Here is a 26,801-nt window from a genome sequence, read left to right as displayed (position 1 = left end):
ACTGTCCCTTATGTACCTGGATATATAGTCTGTCAATAAGCATTATTAGTGCGCTAATATACCAGTATATTAGTGATGGGGTTCCTACTATCCCAAATGTAGTAGGTTTATTAGGATAGTGTGTTCAAAATGATAAAGCTCCTCATTCATAGAAAATCACTGTGAAGGTGTACTACATTTCCTTCAAATTTTCAACTTGTAACACAGGCATCTATCTCAACCTGTCTTCTTTTTTGGGGTATTATAATCTGGGCATAAATAAGTAGGAAAAAACGAGACAAAAATATACAGTACATGCAATTAGCCGAGGACAGATTGTTTCTAGGATTTTGGAAATGAAGTTTATGAACTGTAACGTGGCATCTCCTTTGATCTTTAGGCATTGGGTTAAGTTGGTTAGGAGCAATACCCTTCCTTGAAAACCAGCTCCTCTACTTAGGTGCAGGCAAGCCTCCAGCGCCCTAGATGTCGCTGTGGCTCCAAGATGAGCGTAGGTATGCGTCTCTCTGGTTATAAAGTTGGGGGCGGAGTAGCCGAGAGTGGCCAGGAAACGATGGCTGATGAAGAGGAAGAAGGCAAACAGATCTTGCAGAAATTGCAGGTGGGCCCGTAGGATAAAACCCGAATGCGCTTTTGTTATCGGGGAGAAGCTGGGAGCCCAGTTTATGCAGTACCTGCGAATTCCTTGGCCCCTCATGGACGCCGCGTGCGTCGGTGTGGTTACTATAACAACTTCCAAGGCGCCGTCGCCGCGGGCCAGGGGAGCGCTCGGGCCCGGGGAGGGGCGCGGCCGTGAGTTGGGACCTCCTGCTGCTGATCTGACTTGATGTCAGTCCTGTACGGAAGATGGTTTGTTGCTTCTAACTTTATTCCTGCACATTCTTATGAAGCCCTTTTTACCCCCGCGATTCACCCATAACAAATAGCGTACACATGTTTATGGCAGATTTCCAGGAGCTGTTTTGATCCCACAAAGGCCGTTTCTCACTTCTCTGCTTTGAAATTGGCAATAATCACAGCAAAGGATTGCACCGCATGTGTCCTGGTTACTCCTTTTAGTACTTAATGGTTTTGTTATTCTTTGGGATCTGATGCCGAGGGGACCAGACTCCACCCAGTCCGCAAGTGACTGCAGTTTTGAATAGGACTTGTGTTTTGTACTAGGTAGGTAGGTAGGAGCTAACTCCCTGACTTGACTCTTTATCTTTCTTTTAATGACCCAATTTTTTTCTTAAATCTCATAAGTTCAGTTCTTTGTGTTATAAAACAGCTTGTAATTTAAACATTAGACCTGTGACAGGCTTTGTAACTTGCTTAAAGGCTCTCATGCAAAAATTTAAACATTGGTGAGATTTTGTTGTGTGTTTTTTTTTTTTTTTGAGCAGATTTAAATGATAAACACTTTTTAGAATGTGAGCTTTACTGCCAGTCGACTTGGATTAACTGAACTTTATTTCCTAGTATGACTGGCTGAAATATAGAAATATTATTAGTGTGTATATGTTTGTGTGCATGTATGTCTCTCTCTCTCTCTCTCTCTATATATATAATATATATATTGAAAGTCGCGTTGTTTACCCATATCTTCAGAAAAAAATCACTTCTACTGTCGTGGAAAACAACCTGCTTCCCTAGTTATAATGGTCTGGCCCTCTAGCAACTTCAGCGCGAAATTATAGCTAATTTGCCTACAAACGTCAGGTGATAATAATAATCTGGCCACTCAGAGTGTGTGTGTGTGTGTGTGTGTGTGTGTGTATAATAGTGATATTGCTATCCATGGGAATAGTGGCAAGCTTTGATTTTATTCTTATAGACATCTTAGGGTACAAGGGAAAAGTGTATTTCTCAAAGTGTGTTTTACAGACCATTTTTATTACAGTCATCTAGAATGCTTGTTAAAATGCAATATTTTGAGTTTTGCTAAAATTACTAAAATCAGGATCTCTGCAGGCCGGGTCCTGGAAATAATACAGACGATAAAATTTGAAAAGCACTGATGCACAGGGTGCTGGTCCATTCTCTTTGTTCTGGGTAGGCTTTTAAATTAAGTATGGGACATAAGTATTTGTTAGAGACAAGGATTATTCTTTAATTCATTCAATTAAGTCTTGTCTGGGGTTCTCGCCACATAATCGAACCATCCTTGTGCTTCCTAGGAACTGGTGGATCAACTCTATTCATTTCGAGACTGCTATTTCGAGACACACAGTGTTGAGGATGCTGGGAGGAAGCAACAGGATGTGCGGGAGGAGATGGAGAAAACCCTGCAGCAGATGAAGGAAGTAGTGGGTATGAGTTCCAAAAGAGCATGCAACCCCTTGCCCATCACTGACATGTGATAGGGTTTTTCTCTTTCTGTGTACTCTTGGATATCCTATTTGTGGCTGCTACAGCATGGTACAACAAAACATTACCCCTTGCAGGATGGCAGCCTTTCAGTCCTCTAATTTTCCTAAACTTTGATTATAGTAAATGCCATGAAATAAAATAACATACTTGTTGCTTGAACTATTACAGTGATCTTCTTAACTGACCTTTCTGCCTCTAATTTTTTTTTACTTCCAAACGAACTTACTTAATGACTGTGGCCATTATCTTTTTAAATCATTACTTAAAGCATTTAATTTTATCCTTTTGTCTGCCTCTTTGCTCAAGTGTCTTCAAAGATTGCTACTATTGAATGGTTGAACTCTAAACCCCTTCACCTGGTATTTAAGTCTCCATTTTCTGACTCTTTTTTTCCCCTACCCTTATCTCTGAGGAAGTTTTTATTTTATTCAGGTTGGATCATGCATTCTCCCATGAACGTGCCATGTTTTATGCCTTTTTTTGTTTACATCATTTTCCTTCTTGGAGGGTCTTTTTTTCTTTTTTACCTTTTTGAAGCTCACTCATTGGTTGTATGCACATGTTTTGACTGATTTTTTATTTTTATTTTTATTTTTTTAGAGAGAGAGAGAGAGAGAGAGAGAGAGAGAGCGCGCGCGAGCGCAGAATGGAGAGGGATAGAAACGTCATTAATCGGCTCCCTCCTGCATGCCCCCTACTGGGAATGGAGCCTGCAACCTGAGCATGTGCAATGATTGGGAATCCCACCAGTGACCTCCTGGTTCATGGGTCAGTCTCTGAGCCACACCGTCTGGGCAGCACATGCTCCTTTTCATTGTTTTAATTTTTCACATATATGCTTTGTCCTCTCCATTAGATTGTAAGCCCCTCAACGGGGGTAGGCTTTCAATAAGGGGTTTGTTCATAAAGATTTTCCTCAGATATTTTATTTCTAGAGCTGATGTGCGGTTATTCCTTGAGAGAAAGTGTTCTGGTCTTATCGGTAAGACTGCCTGGGTTTTTCCACTTTCCTGTATCTTTTTCCCTTTCTCCTAGGTTCTGTCCAGGGCAAAGCACAGGTTCTGATGCTAACTGGGAAGGCACTGAATGTGACTCCTGACTATAGCCCTAAGGCTGAGGAGCTTTTGTCAAAGGCTGTGAAGTTGGAGCCCAAGCTGGTGGAAGCCTGGAACCAGCTGGGGGAGGTGTACTGGAAGAAAGGGGATGTTGCAGCTGCCCACACCTGCTTCTCAGGAGCCCTCACCCATGTGAGCTGACCACTGTCCCCTCAGAAAACACAGATGGGATTTCTTTGGTTCTATGAATTTCCCTAGGATATGAATACCGGAGTAGAACTGTATTGGAACTAGGAGAAAAGAATCATTAAGGAGGAAGGGAGGGGGAACAGACCTTAATGAGGAAAATAGGGATAGGGAACTGAAAAAGGAAGAAGATGGAGTCAGATTCAGGGGTAGATGAAAAGTTATCAACCAAGTTGATCCTTGTAGATGTGGGTCTAAGATACACATGACAATAAGAATTAAGATGACAAAGCAGATTTATGTATTAGGTAGATCTGCTATATCTCCTGGACTTGGTAGAGTCGCCTTGTGAGGTAGGTGTCCTCTAGAGCCCAGTGGCTCAGCCTCCCTAGTCACCTGAGTTGGGCACTCCAGGTGTGCCCTTGTGTGAGCTGTGTGCACTGTCCTATTATAGTTGAGCCTTGATTGATGTTGGTGACACTGGGAGGGATTGACCCCAGGTCAGTCAGTTGTGAGGATTGGCTGCGATGATAGTGGAAGAGCTGCTGGGCAGGAGCCAACTTATGGAACAGGACTTGCTTCAGTGGGGCTTTGGTACTCACCAAGTCTGCCCCTTGAGTGTGTCACTCGTGGAGATGGTAGGGTTGTAATCTGGCATGGTTGAAGCTGACCACCAGGTACGCTGGCTCTGGAGCCTCCTGGGAGGTGCAAAGTTAGCCACTGCCTGTGCCCTGCCTGGGGCCGTGCAGCATGAGCTACAAAGCAATCTGCAGATGGCTGCTACTTGTGTTGGGCTTGGAGGTGCCCAGGAGAGGCCAAGCTGTGAACCAAAGTGTGCTGCCACTAGTGCTTGCCTGGGGCCACTTATTGAGAGGCACAGGGCATGCTGAGGCCAGCTGCTGCTTGTTTGAAAGATATTAAGAAAGACTGAAGCATGAGGCAAGAGAGACCAGTTGTATGAAAGGCCACTGGAAATGGCTTGGATGAGCCTGCAAGTAGGGAGGGCCAGGGGTCTCAGAGAATCACCACGGCAGGGCAAAAAGTGTGAGCCAGATTGATGGAGATTCAGAATTGGCACCTGCCTGTTGGCTCTGTGCAGGGGGAGGGTTCAGCAAAGGAACACTGGCCTCTGCCAGCACTTCTGTCTGGGAGAAAGCTGTCCCTCCAGCTCTTGCTCTGATTCTAGACAAATTAGTTCCCTCCCCAAATGTCCCAGGTTCCTTTCAAGCTGCTGCTCTAGTGATGGAGCTCAGAGGAAGTGAGTAAGTCCATGTGCAGGCCCTTTAAGAGGAAATGTCTGGGACTCCTACAGCCTCCCTGTCATTCAGCCACATTCCCCACTGGTTTTTATAGCCAGAAGTTGTGGGGACTTCTCTTCCAAGCACTGGAACCCTTGGCTGGAAGACCTGGTGTGGGGCTGGGTTTCCTCATTCCTCAAGGAAACCTCCACAGCCATGATATCGCTCCTGATTTTAAATCGCAACATGTGTGTTTGGGAACAGCTGGTTCTGTGATTCCGTCCCAAGTCTCTGCCCTTCCTCCCACAATGTGCTTGAGCTACAAAGTCTCGATGTGCTTCTTCTTTAATTCCCTAGTTGTAGGACTTCCTTTCAGCTAGATTTCAGGTGGTTTTGGATGGTGGTGGTTCTGTATTTTAGTTGTAATTTTGATGTGGTTGTGGGAAGTGACAAGTACTGTGTTTACTTACGCTGCCATCTTGACCAGAACCCCTGATGACAAAACAGATTCAGAAGAAGATGGGGATAGAATAGATCTGGAAAGGGGAACTAGAATCAGGGAGGTTGAGTATGTGTCTTCTCCATTTGCAGTGCAAGAACAAAGTCTCCCTTCAAAACCTGTCAATGGTGCTTCGCCAACTGCGGACTGACTCTGGAGATGAGCATTCGCGCCACGTCATGGACAGTGTCCGACAGGCTAAATTGGCTGTGCAGATGGATGTCCTCGATGGCCGCTCCTGGTGTGAGTGCTCTCAAATATCTCCACCCAATTTCTAGGGCAGTGGTTCTCAACCATGGCTACACACCCGAGTCATCTAGAGCCTACCCTATGGCATCTGCCTCTAACTGTGAAGCCAGGGCATCTTTGTTTTGAAGAAGCCCGAAAGGTATTTTGTTGAACCACTATTCTACGAACTCTTGGATCTTCATTTGAGAGAGGAGTTTTATGTTTCCACATAAGCAAGGCAGGGCTGTTCACCTTTCTCCTTTAGGTCCATGTTTGCCTCTTTATCCCAGCGGTATGTGGGGTGTATTAAATACAGTGTCATCACTAGTTTGTGTCAGGCCTTTTTAAAAAAAAATCCTCACCCAAGGGCATGTTTAGAGAGTTGAAGGAAGAGAGAGAGAGAGAGAGAGAGAGAGAGAGAGAGAGAGAGAGAAAGAAAGAGAAACATCGATCGATCAGATGCCTTCAGTATACTCCCCAACTGGGGATTAAACCCACAACCCAGTTTCTGTGCCCTGTCTGGGAATTGAACCGGTAACCCTTCAGTGTATAGGTTGATGCTCAACCAACTGAGCCACCCTGGCAGGGCTGTGCCAGGCTTTCTAATAGTCTTTTCAGGGTGATCAAAACAGATTGTATCTTTTTTTTATTTTTAATATTATATTTCTTTTGTGAGGCTTTCTTTCTTTCTTTCTTTCTTTCTTTCTTTCTTTCTTTTTCTTTCCTTCCTTCCTTCCTTCCTTCCTTCCTTCCTTCCTTCCTTCCTTCCTTCTTTCCTTCCTTCTTTCCTTCCTTCCTTCCTTCCTTCCTTCCTTCCTTCCTTCCTTCCCTTTCTTTCCTTTCTTTCCTTTCTTTCTTTCCTTTCTTTTTTTCCTCACCCAAGGATATTTTTCCATTGATTTTAGAGAGAGTGGAAGAGAGAGGGGAAGACAGAGAGAAACATCGATGTGAAGAAACACATCAATTGGTTGCCCCCTGTACGTGCCCTGACCAGGACCCGGGCCAGGGAGGAACCTGCAACCAAGGTATGTGCCCTTGACTGGAATCGAACCCGGGACACTTTGGTCCGCAGGCCAGCACTCTGTCTACTGCGCCAAACTGGCTAGCACTGTATCTTTCTTTTTTAAAATATATTTTTATTGATTTCAGAGAGGAAGGGAGAGGGAGAGAGAGCTAGAAACATCAATGTTGAAAGAGAATCATTGATTGACTGCCTCCTACATGCTCCCTACTGGGGATCGAGCCCATAACCTGGGCATGTGCCCTTGACCAGAATTGAGCCTGGGACCCTTCAGTCCGCAGGCTGACACTTTATCCACTGAGCCAAACTGGCTAGGGCAAACAGATCGTATCTTAAACGCTGTCTCAGAGGTGCTCCACCATTGTTTCAGTTTTTTTTTCTTCCCTTAGGTGGGACAGGATGACTGGAGTGGGGTGGAGTTGGGTATTTCCTTTCTTCAGGTCGGTTAGGTTCTGGTTAACTAGTTTCTCCTGAGGGCCGTCCTTGTTTACTTTTGTTAAGAACAGAGTGCTCTAGCACGTCTCAGAGTGTTCCTTTTTCACTCCCTCTGCTAGAAGCACGAGGGGATTTTTTTCACTGATACTTCTGGGAATCTGGTTAGCTCCTGGAAGTGGATCTCAAATATTGGGGGGCTCCCCTTATGACAGACCCCTGCATTTTTTAACTCCCAGACTTGTGCATGCTGAGCCTCCAGTAATTCATCAGTTACAGTTCAGGTTCTCATACCCCAGCACGGGTTCTCATTCCCGTGGCAGCTTGTGAGCTTCTGTTCCGTTACACCACACTCCCTGTATTCACCTGTCTGTCTCTCCAATTTTGGGGGCAGTGGTTTGCCTGGTGTTGTCCCCTCTGTAATGAATCCAAGAAGAGTTGTGATTTTTTTCTGTTTCTTCAACTTTTTTTTATTATGATGAAGTGGTGACTTCCAAGTTCCTCACATGCATAATGTAAACCCTGTGTCTCTTTTCCAGATATTCTGGGGAATGCATACCTTTCTCTTTACTTCAATACTGGCCAGAACCCTAAGATCTCCCAGCAAGCCCTCAGTGCCTATGCCCAGGCAGTAAGTATTTATGGTTGCCCTGGCCAGATGAATAGAGGCAGAAGCAAGAGTGTTGTTCAGTCTTCCTTATGGCTCTTTAGCAAGCAGGAGGGGCACTGTTTGCTGGCATCCAATGTGTGTGGTTTTGCAAAGCTGTGTCTACAGAGGTGACAGTTCTGCTTATGACCTCAGTATTAGTAACCACTTGTGGTGTGGTGCCTTAGTGCTAGATAGCTCCTTGAGCTGTCTAGACTTTATAGGCATGTATACAAATCACAGGGCCCATGCCAAAATGTTCATCTTTTCAAATGGGAAAAAAGTCTATAATAATAAAAGGTAATATGCTAATTAGATCGGATGTCCTTCCGGATGAGGCCGGGGCTGTGAGGGCCAAGCCCCTTGCACGAATTTTGTGCATCGGCCCCCTAGTATTAAAATAATGCTTATTAAATTTGTGTGCGTATTTTAAGAAAAATTAAACCTAAATCTGAAGTATAAATTAAGTGCTATCCGCAGATTGACCATTACATACTGTGGCTTTGGACTCCCACAGGCTAAGATAGAAAACAGCATACAGCGCATTCAGCATCACTTCCTAGGAGCTATTGCACTGGAGCGCGTGCTTTGCTTAGGCATTCAGGCCATTTTTAATCAGTAACCACTTGCACTGGGGTTTCTTCAGGCCTTGACTGCCTGGTTGCTCATTATTGAGCGCTTCACATTGGTCTTCTGAGCACTTTTTATTTAGGCCTGATACTCACCTTTCTTCGTTTGTCTTCTTTTTTTACATAAATGTATTTTTGTTGATTTCAGAGAGGAAGGGAGAGGGAGAGAGAGATAGAAACATCAATGATGAGAGAGAATCATCGATTGGCTGCCTCCTGCATGCCCCACACAGGGGATCGAGCCCGCAATGTGGGCATGTGCCCTTGACTGGAATTGAACCCGGGGCCTTTCAATCCGGAGGCTGACGCTCTATCCACTGAGCCAAACTGGCTAGGGTTCGTTTGCTTTCTTGCTTCTCTTGACACAGAATTGCTTTTTAACTTGCCGTTACTTATTTTGCTCTGTATGGCAGAGTAAAGAATACAGCTACCTTATATTTGCAAGTTAAGGACTGTACTTTTTTCAGTCAGGGAACTTTTAGGCAGAGGAATTATTTTTTACTCTAATTTCTTAATTTGGTTGATGTTTATATTTTAAAAAATAATATGGTTGTACGTACTTTAAAATTTTATATTTGGCTTCTGCTAAAGAGTTGCTTTTAACTCTTCGTTTCTTCACGCAAACCTGCATTTTAAAACATATTTGAACCAAGCATTTAAACAATTTTAATTCTTGCTGTTTGTGCTTTTGCAATATGCCAGGCAATGAGTAGAGTTTAAAAAAATAAAAAAAATAAACTGAGCCCTGGCTGGGTAGCTCAGTTGGTTGGAGCATTGTCTCTTACACCAAAAGGTTGCGAATTCAATTCCTGGTCAGGGCACATACCTAGATTGTAGGTTTGATCCCTGGTCGGAGTATATACAGAAGGCAACTGATCAGTGTTTCTCTCTCATGTCTATGTTTCTTTCTCTCTCAAATCAATTACCAGATCCTTGGGTGAGGATTAAAATAAAATAAAATAAAATGAACGTAGCCATGAACACCATCAGCATTTTCTTCACAGCGCATTTGTCTGCACTGTCATGTGGTTTCTGGCCATCTATTTAAATTAGAGAATCAGATTTTACTTCCAGTGTGTGTTTTAAGGGGACATACAACATGATTCTGCCCGTGTCTGGAGCTGTGCTCATGGGCAGAGGAAAAGCATTAAATTGACATCATTTCTTTCCTAGGCTTTCCTCATTTATACCATCATCTTACTATTGAAAATTTTTTTATGACAGTGCTTTCACACATTACTTCTCTCTTTATACTATTGTATAGATAAATTATAATCATTCTTAAAGACTCACACACATACAAAACCCCTAGCATCCTGAGGTTTCAGGGGCTGTGTAATGTACCACACAAACAATGACTATATATCAGTGTGGGTATAGGTAACATTTGACAAGGAAGAAACTTGAATATTTTCAGGGAGAGGAGGTTAGGACATATTGGGCATGTCCATCCGTAAGACTGAGACAGGATCCACTGATGATCTTTTTATCTGGCTGTAGGAGAAGGTTGACAGGACAGCCTCCAGCAATCCTGATCTCCATCTGAACAGGGCAACGGTAAGACCTGTGGCTGTGGGGTGGAGGTCATCTGAATGTCAAATAAATTTAGGTCTTAACCTGTGAGGATAATTGAGTATTCATAGGAACAAGGTTGGGTACAGACTGCAAGAGAAAAGTAACAGTGAAATTATTTCTAGGAAGAACTAGCTCAGTTTAACTTCAGTAGCTGGTGGCATCACTGGAGGGAAAGGGGAAGGGGGTGAGGGTATGGAAGGGTACATAAGGAAGGGGGGGCAGTTTAGAAGACTCTTCTGAAATGCTTATAAAAATAGAATGACCCAATATATGCAACTTAACTATTTTAGAGTTTGGAAGTGAGTTCTTTGAAATGACTCCATCTTTGGGGTTGTGATTACCATGGTCAGGTAAAAGGATGTTAAGGTGTTACCATCTCTTCAGGATGTTCATTGTAGCACAGGAAAAAAAACTGGGTTCAGAAAACAGTTTATTAGGTTTCTAATCTATTATGCCAGTGGTTCTCAACCTTCTGGCCCTTTAAATACAGTTCCTCATGTTGTGACCCAATCATAAAATTATTTTCATTGCTACTTCATAACTGTAATGTTGCTACTGTTATGAATCGTAATGTAAATATCTGATATGCAGGATGGTCTTAGGTGATCCCTGTGAAAGGGTTGTTCGACTGCCAAAGGGGTCGTGACCCACAGGTTGAGAACTGCTGCATTATGCCATTACTTCCCCCAGCATAGTTTGTGTTAAAAATACTTATAATTGGGAGGTTTTGCGTTCCTTCTTATGCAGTTACATAAATACGAAGAGAATTATGGGGAGGCCCTGGATGGCTTCTCTCGAGCTACAGCGCTGGACCCTGCCTGGCCGGAACCCCGACAGCGAGAGCAACAACTCCTGGAATTCCTGAATAGATTAACCAGCCTCCTTGAGAGCAAGGTAAAGATGTCTAAAGGCTGAATCCTACTTCTTTATTCTGTTGTACGTCAGTAAAATAAGACTAGAATAGGCTTTGGTAGTAGTGACTCTATAGAAGTGGTAGGTGGAGGGAAGGACTAGACTCTCCAGGAGAGTGACTAGTTCCTAGCTTCTAATCTGTTTCCCCTTCCTTGGCAGGGGAAGGTGAAGACCAAAAAGTTGCAGAGCATGCTGGGAAGCTTGCGCCCAGCCCATCTAGGCCCTTGTGGTGATGGGCGCTATCAGTCAGCCTCTGGGCAGAAGGTGACCCTGGAGCTCAAGCCGCTGAGTGCACTGCAGCCTGGTGTGAACAGTGGTGCTGTGGTCCTGGGGAAGGTGGTGTTCAGCCTCACCACAGAGGAGAAAGTCCCCTTGTGAGTTTGTCTTTGCCTTTCCTCTTTTTTATCCTCTGAACTAGTACTGCCACTTCCTGGCCTTTCTCTGATAGTTGAAGACAATTAGTGGTCACAGGTCACTGAGTTCTGCTTCCCTTCTGTGACTGTCCCATGAGCAGGTATTGTCTAGGTCAGTGGTCGGCAAACTGTGGCTCGGCAAACCGCGGTTCGCGAGCCACATGCGGCTCTTTGGCCCCTTGAGTGTGGCTCTTCCACAAAATACCGACTTCTGCACATGGGCCACGAAGTTTCAATCGCACTGTATGTGCGCACCTGCACGTGGTATTTTGTGGAAGAGCCACACTCAAGGGGCCAAAGAGCCGCATGTGGCTCGCGAGCCGCGGCTTGCCGACCACGGGTCTAGGTGATGTCTGACAATCTCTGTAGATTCTGCACCATCCATTTTTCCCTGTTTCAACAGATGTTTATTGAACATCTACTATATGTGCTATAGAGAATTTAAAAAAAAGAAACGTAAAGGACTCAAGCTAAGGGTGCTTACAGTCTAGCATTGGAAATGAGTTAAGACTGTTCATTTAGAAAATTTTTAACTCTTGAAAAATTAGTTTTTCCAGTGCCATCACTCCTTGGTCTTTTTTTTTTTTAATTTAAAATATATTTTTATTGATCTCAGAGAGGAAGGGAGAGAGAGATAGAAACATTAATGATGAGAGAGAATCACTGATCAGCTGCCTCCTGCATGCCCCACAAGAGAATAATCGAGCCCACAACACAGGCATGTGCCCTGACCAGGAATCGAACCATGACCTTCTGGTTCATAGGTTGATGCTCAACCACTGGGCCACACAGGCCGGTCTCGTTCCTTGGCCCTTCACTCACTTCTAGGACATTCTCTTTTGTTCCTTCCCAAACAGTCCTTGTCATTGAGGATTTGTTTTCCTGTTTTGACCCAGTTATTTTTCATTTCTTTAAGATTCAGTCCCTTCAAGGAAACATTTCCTGCTTTTTGATTTCAACATTTCTCCTCAAGTTCCCATGTCCAACCATTGGCTTTACTGAATTAGCACAAGGGAAAAGTTATTCTAGCACCTATCACAGTTGTACTGTAGGTGATGGTTTAACTGACTCCTGCTAGACTGCTAACTCACATAGCTGGATTGGTGTTTTACCGCTAAGCACAATGCTTGACATATAATATTCAGTAAAAGTTTGTGGAATTAAACTAAATTGGCAGTTATGGTTAGAGAGTTTGATAAAGGTTGTAGTAATTAAACTGATAGACCAGGAATAATGTTTCAGTAATGAACATTTTGAGTTAGTTCATTATGAATAACTAGAGGCCTGGAGCATAAAATTCGCGCACTCAGGGGGGTCCCTTAGCCCGGCCTGCAACCTCTTGCAGTCTGGGAGCCCTCGGGGAATGTCCGACTGCCACTGCGCTCACTAGCCGTGAGCCCATCTGGCTGAGCGGCACTCCCCCTATGGGAGCGCAGTGACCACCGAGGGCAGCTCTTGTGTTGAGTGTCTGCCCCTGGTGGTCAGTGTGCATCAGAGTGACCGGTCATTCTGCTGTTTGGTCAATTTGCATATTAGCCTTTTATTATATAGGATTGTCAAGTGGTCTCAGTGTGCATGTGTCCTAATTCTTGGCAGAGTGACAGATGGATGAGTCGTGTATATATCTTAGACAAATGAGGACTCCGATGTCCATAGTGGATGATGGTACCTATCATAGGTTTTCTAGATAAGTTACTAAAAAAGCACTTTTTATTTTATTGGTATTTAAAAACACCACTGTTTCTGTTCTTTCTTGCCCACTTTTCTTTTTTTTTTCTCTTCTCTTAACTCCTTTGAACCGGGCAGTACATTTGGCCTGGTGGACTCAGATGGCCCTTGCTGTGCAGTGATGGTGTATAACATGGTGCAGAGTTGGGGAGTGCTCATCGGGGACTCTGTAGCCATCCCTGAGCCCAGCCTTCGGCTTCACCGAATTCAGCACAAGGGAAAGGTGGGTGATGGCTAGGATTCTTCTTCACCTTATAGGCTCTGAAATTGGGGCCAAGTTTATCTCTTAAAAATATGTAAAGGGATGCATTCGTGTGTATGATATTATTTATATAAATATATGTGTAATTTTTACTGAAAAGGAAAACTGGTAAACAGAAAGAATGACAAAAATGGACTGAATAGACAAGAAATACTGTATGATATCACATATGTGGAATCTAAAAAAGCTGAACTTGTCGAAAACAGAGAATAGAATGGTGGTTACTGTTGAGTTGGGAAATTGGGGAGATGTTGTTTAAGGGTACAAACTTGCAGTAGATAAATAAGTCCTGGAGATCTAATGCACAGCACCAGTGATTATTGACAAAAATGGTATTATAAACTGTAAAGTTGCTAAGATCTTAATTGTTCCCACCACAAAATAGAAATGATAATTATGCGACTTGACAGAGGTGTTCGCTAACACCAGGATGGTCATACTACAAAATATGAATTATCAAATCAACATGTTGTATACCTTAAACTTACACAACGTTATAAGTCACTTATCTCAAAATAAATTTTAGAAGGTGGGGGTGGGAGGGTGGGATGGGAGTGATTCATTGGGGAACTTATATGTATAACCCATGGACACAGACAATAGACTGGTGAAGGCCTAAGAGGGGCAGGTACGGGGTAGAGGGAATTAATGGGGGAAAAAAACACACAAACAAGGGGGACATCTGTAATACTTCCAAGAATAAAGATAAAGTAAAAAAAACAAAAACAAAAACAAATTTTAAAAAATGGATTGAAATATTGTCACTTAGGTATTACTGTTAACAGTTTGGAGTGTATACCTCCAGTTCTTTTCTTTTTGATAAATATATATACACATGTTTATATGTATAACTTTAATCATGAATAGAATATTATGTGCAAATGTTTGTGAACATTTCCTGTGTTTTTAAACTTTTATAACATTGGTCTGAATTGACACATAGAAATGGTGATGAAGATAATGATGACTTTTAAAATCTACTGAACACTTAACTGACTGCTAGACACTGTACTAAGTTTTATTTCCTGCACTAGTTCATTTAATCCTCATAAAAACTCCTTGAGAGTAGGTATTTAACCATTTTTTTTTACCATTTAGGTCAAGGGTGGGCCTAATCATGGATATGGGCAAATATAAAAATATTTACTACGGTGCCATTGACCATTTCTGGCTCACTGCTTGCTTTTTGTATGGCCTCTAAGTTAAGAATAACGTCTGTATTTGTAAATCAAAAGAAGAAGAAGAATTTGTGATACAGGAAATTCAAAAATCAGTGTTCATAAGTAAAATTTTTTGAAACAGGTCACACTCATTTGTTTACTATTGTCTGTGGCTGCTTTTGCACTAGTGTCAGAGTTGAATAGTTCTGTGACAGACCTCATAATGCACAGAGCCTAAGAGGCTTATTATGTGGCCCGTTACAGTAAAAATTTGCTGATCACAGATCCAGATTATTTCCAACTTTTTTTGCTGTTATAATATTTTTTTCTTTCTTTATTGATGAAGGTATTACATATGTGTCCTTTCCCCCCATCCTCTCCCCTCCCCCCTACTCATGCCCTCACCCCCCTGTTCTTTGTGTCCATTGGTTAGGCTTATATGCATGCATGCAAGTCCTTTGGTTGATCTCTCCCCCTTACCCCCACCCTCCTCTACCTTCCCTCTGAGGTTTGATGGTCTGATCGATGCTTCTTTGTCTCTGGATCTGTTTTTATTCATCAGTTTATGTTGTTCATTATATTCCATAAATGAGTGAGATCATGTGATATTTATATTTCTCCGACTGGCTTATTTTGCTTAGCATAATGCTCTCCATGCTATTGCAAATGGTAAGAATTCCTTCTTTTTAAAAAAAAATATATTTTATTGATTTTTTTACAGAGAGGAAGGGAGAGGGATAGAGAGTTAGAAACATCGATGAGAGAGAAACATCGATCAGCTGCCTCCTGCACGTCCCTACTGGGGATGTGCCTGCAACCAAGGTACATGCCCTTGACCAGAATTGAACCTGGGACCCTACAGTCCGCAGGCTGACGCTCTATCCACTGAGCCCAGTTAGGGCAAGAATTCCTTCTTTTTTACCACAGCGTAGTAGTCCATTGTATAGATGTACCACAATTTTTTAATCCACTCATCTGCTGATGGGCACTTAGGTTGTTTCCAGATCTTAGCTATGGTGAATTGTGTTGCTATGAACATAGGGGTGCATATATTCTTTCTGGTTGGTGTTTCTAGTTTCTTGGGATATTTCCTAAAAGTGGGATCACTGGGTCAATGGGAGTTCCATTTTCAATTTTTTGAGGAAACTCCATACTGTTCCCCACAGTGGCTGCACCAGTCTGCATTCCCACCAGCAGTGCACAAGGGTTCCTTTTTCTCTGCATCCCTGCCATCACTTGTAATTTGTTGATTTGTTGATGATAGCCATTCTGACAGGTGTGAGATGGTACCTCATTGTCGTTTTGATTTGCATCTCTTGGATGGTGTTATCATATTTCTATTATACTTTTATATCTACCCATATCCATGATTATTTTCTTAAATGCATTTCTAAGATAGAATCCTGACCCTAAAGGGTATGCGGAAAGATTTTTGATACATATCGCCAAATAATTTTGTGGAAGGTTGCACCAGGTAATACCAAAAGTGGATGTAATTGTTTCCCTGTAGTTTTCTTCTTAACTCATTGTAGAAACCTTTGAAAAATTATTTGCTGATTTTATGTGAAAAATATAGCATCACTATTGTTTGGCTTTGATTTCTTGATTATTGCTGAGGGTGAACATTTTATCAAATCTCTATTGACTATTTTTATTTTATTAAAAAATTTTTAATTTATTGATTGATTTTTAGAGAGAAAGAGAGAAACATTGATTTGTTGTTCCACTGATTATGCATTTATTGGTTGATACTTGTATGCGCTCTGACCAGGGATTGAATGTGCAACCTTGGCTTATTGGGATGACGCTCTAACCAACTGAGCTATCCTATTTATATACCTTTTATAAACTGATTTTTTTTTTTTTTGGTTATGTCCCCATATTACTGTTAGGATATTTAAAAAAAAAATGATTTGCCAAAACCGGTTTGGCTCAGTGGATAGAGCGTCGGCCTGCGGACTGAAAGGTCCCAGGTTCGATTCTGGTCAAGGGCATGTACCTGGGTTGCGGGCACATCCCCGGTGGGGGATGTGCAGGAGGCGGCTGATCGATGTTTCTCTCTCATCGATGTTTCTGACTATCTCTCTCCCTTCTTCTCTGTAAAAATCAATAAAAATATATTTAAAAAAAAATAAAAATAAAAAAATTGATTTGTGAGAATTCTTTAATTTACCTCTTTAGTTTGACTTAAAAGAGCCTCCTTCACCCTCCCAGTGATAAAGATCTTTTAAAAGCATGTTTTAAAGTACATTTGAACTGATGTAATGAGCTGATTCATTTCTGTTATTAGGAGAATTTTGAACCACACGTTCTGTTTCTTCCTCCTGATATAAAGGGAGAAGTAACTTATATCTGGCAGGTTAATTTAGGGTCTTACAAACCCTTGACCTGAGAGTTGCGCAGCATTTCCACCTGCCTGGCTACTATGTACATCTAGTGATAATTGTCAGCAAACACTGTGAAGGGCAGATCTGTGAGAGCTGGTGGCATCCTTTTGTTAGCCAGTGCCAGGAACCTGTCTTTTTTGAAACTACTGGCACCCTCCCTGCCCCAGATTTTCCTTCTGAAGGTTAAAATCTTTGGAAAAATTATATCTCCTTTGTTAGCTCAGCTTTGTTGAATGTGAGGTGGAGGTAAAGGGGGCATATACTAAGGGGTGAGAGAGGAGGAGTTCGTCACAGGTGGTGTACCCCTGTGTTGGAATTTGTTCCATCTTGGGGTCTGTAACAAACCTCTGTATGTTTGTCTTTTTTAGGACTATTCCTTTTCCAGTGTCCGCGTAGAGACGCCCCTCCTGCTGGTGGTGAATGGGAAGCCTCAGGGCTCCAGCAGCCAGGCTGCTGCCACAGTGGCCTCACGGCCACAGTGTGAATGACCTCCCTTACCCTGCATGCTGAAGGGGGAGCGGAGGCACGGAGATGAGCTCAAGGGCACTCGGCAGCTGGACCAGCCGCATCCAGTGACTCGGCCGGAACGGGGGATGCTTTAGATGACTTTTCCTTCCTCTGCCCTGTAAGACTCTTTGTGTCTTTTCTTTCTCTCCTGTTATCATGTTCTAGCTCTCTCTGGGGCCACACATTCTCCTGGTATATCTCTCCTGCCTCTTTCATTGCTCTTCTATGTTTTAGGCAGAGAGCATGGAATTGGTAGAAGTGTTGGGATCTTGCCATGGGACAGAGTCCCCAAAGTTCCTGTTCTTGCCTCCTTCCTGAGCCTCATGTGTACATATCATTTCAGTATTTATTGCTAAGGGAGGGGGCTTAAATTTATAATGGCTTGGTTTTTGAGCAATTTTTATTTTATTTTTATTTTTAAAATTTAGATTTATCCCCTTCTTTGGGGCTGGAAAAGAATTAAATTTGTTTGGAAAAAAATAATACTGTGTTGTTTGGCCTGCTTCATTCTTTCTAGGCTTGGATTCTTGGTTTTTAGGGTCACTCAGGAAATTAGAATAACACCCCACCACCTTTCCCCCTTTATACAGAGGAGTTTAGTTCTCAGTCCAGAGCAGGAGTGACAGCTCCACAAAGTCTCTGGGAACCAGCTTCCTTCCATTTCCCTCATTCTGCCATCCTAGGGGCGGTCATTAGCACGGCCCAAGATGACACACACTTCTGATAGTGTTATTAGACTGAAAGACCAGAGAGAGCCAGGTATTCAGTTTTTTAATATGCCAGTGATACATTTATAACATCCTTGTGGAAAAATGGGAAAATGTGAGGGAGGATTAATAGCCAACTGAATGGTACTTTACTGGATACAGATTAACTTGGAAGAAAGACTTTTAGTGATATGGCTCAGGTCTTTGTCCTTGGTCCAGTCCTGTTCAACTTTTTTTTTTTTTTTTTTTTAATTGATTTCAGAGAGGGAGAGGGAGAGCTAGAAACATCAATGATGAAAGAGAATCATTGATCGGCTGCCTCCTGCACGCCCCATACTGGGGATCGAGCCTGCAACCCTGTTCAACTTCTGATTAGTGACTTGGATATCAAGAATTCATTCAATTTATAAAGAATAAAATACAGAGGACTGCTTATAATGCATGGTAGAATAAGCACCTAGCTATCTAAAGAAGGTACAAGGACTGAATCTAGGATAAAATTTGAAAGTCTATTCATTTGGTCCAAACGGCCAATTTTAGAGGTATAGCTTTAACATCATGTATAAAAAAATACTAGGACTTTTAGTAGGTAAGATAAAGTCAGCATGAATAACCAGTATGATATCGTTGCAAAGATACTCTTAGACTACACTATGAATCTGGTAGCCAGAGAGAGTTTTTTTGTTTCGAATTTAAATATATTTGTATTGATTTCAGAAAGGAAGGGAGAGGAAGAGAGAGAGAAACATTAATGACGAGAGAGAATCACTGATTGGCTGCCTCCTGCACGGGGCTACTAGGGATTGAGCCTGCAACCCGGGCATGTGCTCTGACTGGGAATTGAACCCCGAATTCCTGGTTCATAGGTTGATGCTCAACCACTGAGTCACACCGGCTGGGCCAGAGAGTTTTTAATAAACTGTCAGACCTCAGGTGGAGTCTTGTATTCAGTTATTCAGTTCTGGATGTTGATTTTGAGGATTGCAGTCATGAAGAGTGATGAGGAACTTGAGGGGGTGTAAAATATCTTGAGAAGCAGTTGAAAGGAACTGGAGTGTTGCGGGGGTGATGGATGCCAGTAGAGAGATGAGATCCAATTACTGTTCCCCTCAAGTCCTGAGATGATTTGACGTATTCTGTGTTGGGCCAAACAAAAGAAAAATGGCCAGTAGATGGTAGAAGCACAACTGGAAAGATTTTATGATGAAATATGTGAACAAATGAGTATGCAAAATATGTCTGTACAGTTTAAAGAGTAATTAGAATACCTGTGCAAATGTCCACCTGGCTTAAAAACTAGAACATCACTAGTATCTTAGAAGCCCTGTGTGCCTTTTCATGACCTCATTTGTTTTCATAGCTGTATAATATCTCATTGTATGTCAGTTTATTCATCTTACTGTTAAATGATATATATATATATATTTTTATTTTTCCTATCAACCAATGCATTATTATTCTGTACATGTAATGATGTGTAAGTCCAAGCGTTCCTTTTATAGTGATGGTTCTTAGAGCATCAGCAGTACCTGGAACTTCCTTAGAAATGCGAATCTGTAGGTTCTAATCCCTGAATTAGAAACTAAGGAAGAGTCCAGCCATCTGTGATTAACACACCCTTCTGGTGATTCTGATGTACACTAATTTGTGAGAACCATTGTTTCAGAATATTGGCACAAGTATGGAATTGCAGGGTTATAGAATATACCCATGCCCAACTTTTTTGAGAAATGCCAAACATTTCCAAAGTGGAAATTTGTACGAATTTATGTCTCTTTTATCCGTAGATGGGTCTTCCCAAATGCTCCTCATCCTCTCCTAATTTTGGTGTCTTACTTTTAAGAGATTGCAAATATAGGAGGTTAGAATGATAACTCTTGTTATCTTAATTTGCATTTTTCTCACTATTAATGGGCTTGAGCATCTTGTCATATATTTACAAGCCACTGATATTTTCTCATGGTAAAAATGACTACTTGTGTTTTTGCCCATTCTGTAATGGAATTCAAATTTATTTGTAGGACTTATTTATGCATCCCTGTACTAATCTTTTGTCATTTTATGTGCTGCAAACATCTAACAGTTTTAGCTTGTTTTATTACTCTCTGACTTGGATCTTTTGTTGAACAAGGTTCTTAATATCAGTGTCACTGAATTTGCAATCTTTTTTTTATGGCTAGCACTATTTATGTATTTTTTTTTAACAATTCAGTTTCTTTTTAAATATATTTTTAATGATTTTAGAGAGGAAGAAAGAGGGAGAGAGAGGTAGAAATATCAATGATGAGAGAGAATCATTGATCGACTACCTCCTGCATGCCCCCAACTGGGATCGAGCCCACAACCTGGTCATGTGCCCTTGACCAGAATCTAACCTGAAACCCTTCAGTCCGCAGGCCAACGCTGTATCTACTGAGCCAAACCAGCTAAAGTGCTATTTATGTTTTAAGAAGTCTTTCTCTATCCTGAAGTTATAAAGACATTTCTCCTCTTGTTTATGATGTTTTATCATTTTGTTCTTTTCTTGCATTATGACATTTATGTTGTGGTATAGTATATAATTTTTTTCTTAATGCATAATTAACTCATTACCTTTTATTAAAGAATCCATTTTTTAACTACTGATCTTTAAAGCCCAATCTGTCTTAAACCAACTTTCCATATATATGTAGGGCTGTTTCTGAGTTCTCTGTCCTTGTATATTCTGGTCTGTTTATTTCTATGCCAGTACTACATTGTCTTAGAGTTTTATAAAAAGTCAGTTATCTGATCAAACAAGTTCTTTCATGTTGTTCCTAACAAGTGGCCCATTTGCATTTTAGAATTAGCTTGCAAATCTTCATGAAAAACTCCTCTGAGATTTTTATTGATATACATTCAATTTATAGATCAATAGGAAAGGTAGACATCTTTATAACTTTGAATCTTCTTATTCATGATTTTTTTTCATTTATTTAGTTTTTTCAGTATATTTTATACAATTGTATACTTTCCCCCAAAAGTCTTATATATATCTTTTATTAGATTTATTCCCAGATACTTTACAGTATTTGATACTATTATAAATAGTATAATTTAAAAAGTTACATTTGATAACTGTACCTAGGAATATAAATACAATTGGCTATTTTATGTATATTTTTGTATTTGTGATCTTTTTAGAACTCGCTTATTCTAATAATACGTTGATTTCTTTTGGCTTTTCTGTGTACAAAATGACTATTTTGTGTTTTCCTTTTCAATCCTTATTTTTTGTTAATCTTCACCTGAGGATTTTTTTTCCCCACTGATTTTTAGAGAGAGTGGAAGGGAGAGAAAAAGAAAGAGAAACATCGATGTGAAAAAGACACATTGATTGGTTGCCTCCTGAGCGTGCCTCTAGCCAGGGCCAGGATTGAACCCGCACAAACCCACAACCCAGGTATGTACCCTTGACTGAGAATTGAACGCACAACCCTCTGTGTGTGGGCTAATGCTCTAACCACTGAACAACAGCAGCCAGGACCTTTTAAATTTTTTTATGTTTATTTTGTTTTCTGTACTAGTTAGAACCTTTGCTATGCTGAATACAAGTGATAGCAAGTATCCTTGTCTTGCTCCTGTACTTAATGGAAATATTTTCAATATTTTCAGTATTAAATAAGGTAATAGTTTTTATGTCTTCCTCTCTCTTTTTTTTTAAAATATATTTTATTGATTTTTTACAGAGAGGAAGGGAGAAGGATAGAGAGTTAGAAACATCGATGCGAGAGAAACATCGATCAGCTGCCTCCTGCACACCCCCTACTGGGGATGTGCACAACCAAGGTACATGCCCTTGACCGGAATCGAACCTGGGACCCTTCAGTCCGCAGGCTGACACTCTATCCACTGAGCCAAACCGGTTAGGGCGTTCCTCTCTCTTTTTAAATTTTTTTTTAATCCTCACCCAAGGATATTTTCCCATTGATTTAGAGAGAGTGGAAGAGAGAGGGAAAGAGAGAGAGAAATATCAATGTGAGAGAAACACATCGATTGGTTGCCTCCTGCATGAGCCCTGACCAGGACCTGAGGTACGTGCCCTTGACCAGAATCAAACCTGGGACCCTTCGGTCTCCAGGCCGATGCTCTGTCCACTGAACAAAACTAGCTAGGGCTCTATCTCGTTTTTCAGTGTCCTGTAGTTTTCCGAGTACAGGTCTTTAAGATTATAGTTTTTATATACTCATGCTCTTTAAAAGAATTTTTTAAAAATTTTTATATACACACTAGAGGCCTGGTGCATGAATTCATGTACCAGTGGGGTCCCTCGGCCTGGCCTGCGGGATTGGGCCGAAACCAGCTCTCTGACATCCCCCGAGGGGTCCCAGATTGTGAGAAGGCGTAGGCCAGGCCCAGGGACCCCACTGGTGCACGATTGGGTCTGGGGAGAGACGCAGGAGGGCTCCAGGGCATGTCTGGCCTGTCTTGCTCAGTCCCAATTGGTCGGACCCCAGCAGCAAGCTAACCTACTGGTTGGAGCGTCTGCCCCCGGTGGTCAGTGCACATCACAGCGACTGGTTGACCCGTAAACTGTCCCCTGGTGGTCAGTGCATGTCATAGCGAGCAGTTGAGTGGCCTTAGCATATTATTAGCATAAATTTGATTGGTTGAATGGACCACCAAATGATCAGACACTTAGCATATTAGGCTTTTATTACTAGTATATAGGATGCTCTTAAATTCCAAGCCTGTTTTAAGTTTTTATCATGAAAAGGTATTACATTTTATTAAATGCTATTTCTGCATTAATTGAAATGGCAAATTATTTTTGTTTTTTAATTTGGTAATTGCTGAATTAGAGTACTCAACTTTTGATTAATAAACCAAAAATTGCATTATTAGTGCAAACCTTACTTGGTCGGGATATACATATTTTTTTATACATTGATGGATTCACTTTTTTAGAATTTTGTACCTGCGGGTCACAAGTGATATTAGTTTGAGAGTCTATACCTTTTACTTTTTAATCTAGTATGGTTTTGATATAGAAGTTATACTACCCTCATACAGTGAGTAAAGTATTTCTTTTACGTGTTTATCTGAAAAGTTTATATAAAATTGGTTTATCTTTTTCTTGATAGAATTTGCCTATAAAGTCATCACCACCTGGCATCTTCTTTTTTAAAAAGAATACATTTTTATTGATTTCAGAGAGGAATGGGGAGAGAGAGAGAGAGAGAGATAGAGAGAGACATCAATGATAAAAGGGAATCATTGATCAGCCACCTCCTGCACATCAAGTCTGCAAACTCGGGCATGTGCCCTGACTGGGAATTGACTGTGACCTCCTGGTTCATAGGTTGATGCTCAACCACTGAGCCATATCGGCTGGGCTGGCATTTTCTTTATGGAAAGGTTAATTACAGATTTAAGTTCTTTACTGTTTACTGGATTAACTTATGCAAGCTTTCTCTTGATTGAGTTTTGATAATTTGTATTTTTTTCATTTACTTTTCAAATATTTTCTAAATTATTTGTAATATGTTCCTTATTTTTTAAATTTTCTCTGGTAGCAGTAATTTTGCTCTCTTTTTCTTTACTGATAATAGTTTATTTGTACCTTATCTCTTTTCTTTTCAGCAGTTTGTCTCTTATAAAGTGTTGAAAGAACTTGACTTTGTTTGACCTTTATCTTTTGTATGTTTTATTCTGTTTCAGTAGTTTTTATTTTTATCTTCATAATATCCTTTTTTTAATCCTTTCCAACTGTTATAAGGACTGCCTGTTCATGAGCTGGGATATTATTTTTATATATGATAGGCAACTTGACACTTCATTGTTTTTAATTAGCATTCCTTTGTTTGTAATGTTGAACATTTTAAAAGAAAATATTTGTTAGATACTTATGAATTTGATGTGAAATGTAAAAGAGGACATCCAAGACTGAGAAACTGTATTAAGGAAAAAAGTTTAGGGAGATACATTTAGGACATGATATAACACTCTGTACATTCTATATTATATGGCACATTTTTTATTATGTTCCAACTGGAGGCTCGATGCACGAAATTTGTGCAAGGGGCTCGGCCCTTGCAGCCCCTGCTGCCTTGGCCATCCCTTACAGCCCTGGTGGCCCTGGCAGTCCCGGCTGCCTCGGCTGGCCCTCGCAGCCCCTTGCAGCCCTGGCTTTGTCTGGAAAGTTGTCTGGAAGGTCATTCGACTGTTTGGTCTAATTAGCATATTAGTTCTTTATTATATAGGACTAGAGGCCTGGTGCATGAAATTCGTGCACCAGGGTGGGGGTCACTCAACCCGGCCTGCACCTTCTCCAATCTGGGACCCCTCAGGGGATGCCCGACTGCTTGTTTAGGCCCAATCCTGCAGGCGCCTGGGACTGCGGGAGGCTTCACCCTGGCCAGCCACAGGCACCTGGAACTGTGGGTGGCTTCATCCTGGCTGGCCACAGGTGCCCAGGACCGTAGGCGCTTTGCCTGGGCCAGTCGCAGCTGCAGGCACTTGGCACTGCAGGCAGCTTCACCAGAGCCAGCTGCAGGTGGCTTCGCCCAGGGCCCGGCTTTGTCAGGAAGGATGTCTGAAAGGTCGTCCGGAAGATGTCTGGTCTAATTAGCATATTACCCATTTATTAGTATAGGTTACTTGATTGTATAGTTTGAACTCTTTAAGAACAGATGCTAATTTATACTCATTTTTTAAAAAAATATATTTTATTGATTTTTTACAGAGAGGAAGGGAGAGGGATAGAGAGTCAGAAACATCAGTGAGAGAGAAGCATTGATCAGCTGCCTCCTGCACACCCCCACTGGGGATGTTCCTGCAACCAAGGTACATGCCCCTGACCGGAATCAAACCCGGGACTCTTCAGTCCCCAGGCCGACGCTCTATCCAGTGAGCCAAACCGGCGAGGGCTATACTCATCTTTGAGTTCTAGTTATTGTCATAGACATCTGTGAGTGTTACACATTGCCTGACTCTCTAATGAATGGCTAATTGGCTTAATAGATGGTGGGTTAGGAAAACAGGATATATTAGTCTAATATAAAGGGTGTTGATAACTGTGTGTGCAGAATAATAATGATTTTGAAACTATTCTATTAACTTGAAGAACCTATAGAGCAGGGCTTCTGCTGTAGTAGTTGTTCCTCTTATAGGTCAACATGGTTTCTAGCCTTTCAGAGAAACCCTGGAAATTGCTAATTATCAGAATACTAGAGGCCCGGTACACAAAATTCGTGCACTGGGGGGAGGGGGTGGGTGGGTGGGTATTCCTCAGCCCAGCCTGCACCCTCTCCAATCTGGACATCCCTCTCACAATTCGGGACTGCTGGCTCCGAACTGCTCACCTGCCTGGATGGCCTGATTGCTTCTAACTGCTTCTGCCTGCCAGCCTGATCCCCCCCTAACCACTTCTCTGCCAGCCTGATCGACGCCTAACTTCTCCTCTGCCAGCCTGATTGCCCCCAACTGCCCTCCCCTGCAGGCCTGGTCACCCACAACTGCCCTCTCCTGCCGACCATCTTGTGGTGGCCATCTTTGACCACATGGGGGCAGCCATCTTGTGTGAGGGTGTGATGGTCAATTTGCATATTACCTCTTTATTATATAGGATGAAACATGGAGGTCAGAATTAGGGAACTAGATGTAATATATCAGTCATGGTTCAATCAGGGGAGTAGAATCTTTATGAGGTATAGGATAAGGGATTTATTATACAAATTAGACCTTATGCAATTGTCAGAAGAGCTGAGGGAGTGAAGGTCTAGACAGCAGTTCTCAACCTGTGGGTTGCAAACAATGAAGATACATCCTGCATATCAGATATTTACATTACAATTCATAACTAGCAAAATTACAGTTATGAAGTAGCAACGAAAATAATTTTATGGTTGGGGGGTCGCCACAACATGAACTGTATTAAAGGGTCGCGGCATTAGGAAGGTTGAGAACCACTGGAGGAAGTCAGGAGCCACCAGCCAGTTAATATGAGAAACCAACCACTGAATGGGACTACAGAGGGAAAGCTTGTAGGGAGGGCCGGGTGGCTGTGCCTCTGTAAACACAGCCTTGGTGGGTCTACAACCATGGTTGGCCAGCCAGGTCAGCAGGAAAGAAGAGCAGAACAGAGTGGAGGAGAGTGGGAACAAGCTGGAGCATATTGGCACCTCTTGTCTGTCACCACCTCTCACCACAGTGACCTTCAGACTAATGGCTATTGGTTCATTTCCACCTTCCAGGTCTTGTGAACATTCCTTTTTGGCCAACTCTTAACTAGACTATACAGGGAAGAGGATTCTTGGAAATGTAGTTCCAGTTTGCCTGGTCAGCACAGTAAAAATCCAACACAGAAGTTCTAGGATAATACTCTATGACTACAGGTCTAGTTACAGTGATTAGGGGAAGAACTGAACGGGGGAGAGCCAGGGTGTTGAATCTGTGTGGGTACCATGAACATAGTGAACTCAGGTAAATGCCAAAGCATAAACTGTTTCTGACATGTCGCTATGATCATAGTCCTAGTGAAGAAGTCAGAATCTGGAATCTTGCTTCCTATATGGACACTTCTTCCTCATCCCATCTTTTCTTTTTAACCCTCACCTGAGGAGTGAGGATATTTTTTCCATTGATCTTTAGAGAGAGTAGAAGGGAGGGGGAATGGGAGAGAGAGAGAGAATGAGAGAAAGAGAGAAACATTGATGTGAGACACCAATTGGTTGCCTCAGACCAGGAATGGGGACCAAACCTGCAACCTAGATATGTGCCCTTGACCAGGATTTGAACACTTGATTCTCTGGTGTGCATGCTGATGCCTTAACCACTGTGCATGCTGGCCAGACTCCTCATCCTATCTTTAAATTATGGTGGCCTTAGGAGTTCTACTCATGACC

General features: G+C 41.9%; 1 protein-coding gene across 3 annotated transcripts; it reads left to right on the top strand.

Moving 5' to 3' along the window:
- Nucleotides 1–496: 496 nt before the first annotated feature.
- Nucleotides 497–17,705, top strand: TTC5 (tetratricopeptide repeat domain 5; the record flags this gene model as incomplete). Of its 3 annotated transcripts, XM_081108168.1 has the most annotated exons (10): nt 497–601; nt 2,160–2,292; nt 3,388–3,599; nt 5,423–5,573; nt 7,551–7,642; nt 9,787–9,843; nt 10,609–10,755; nt 10,933–11,147; nt 12,993–13,137; nt 17,092–17,705. In XM_081108168.1, 10 exons carry the CDS (start codon nt 497–499, stop codon nt 17,209–17,211), a joined length of 1,377 nt encoding a protein of 458 aa, XP_080964294.1. In that variant the 3' UTR covers nt 17,212–17,705. The 3 variants fall into 3 exon arrangements, with proteins under 3 accessions (XP_080964294.1, XP_080964295.1, XP_080964296.1); XM_081108169.1 differs by lacking the exon at nt 2,160–2,292 and having other exon boundaries at nt 527–601; XM_081108170.1 differs by lacking the exon at nt 7,551–7,642 and having other exon boundaries at nt 546–601.
- Nucleotides 17,706–26,801: the final 9,096 nt, after the last annotated feature.

Source organism: Myotis nattereri (genome assembly GCF_964212035.1).
Source record: "Myotis nattereri genome assembly, chromosome: 1".
NCBI lineage: Eukaryota > Metazoa > Chordata > Mammalia > Chiroptera > Vespertilionidae > Myotis > Myotis nattereri.
This window is presented reverse-complemented; position numbering and strand designations above follow the sequence as displayed.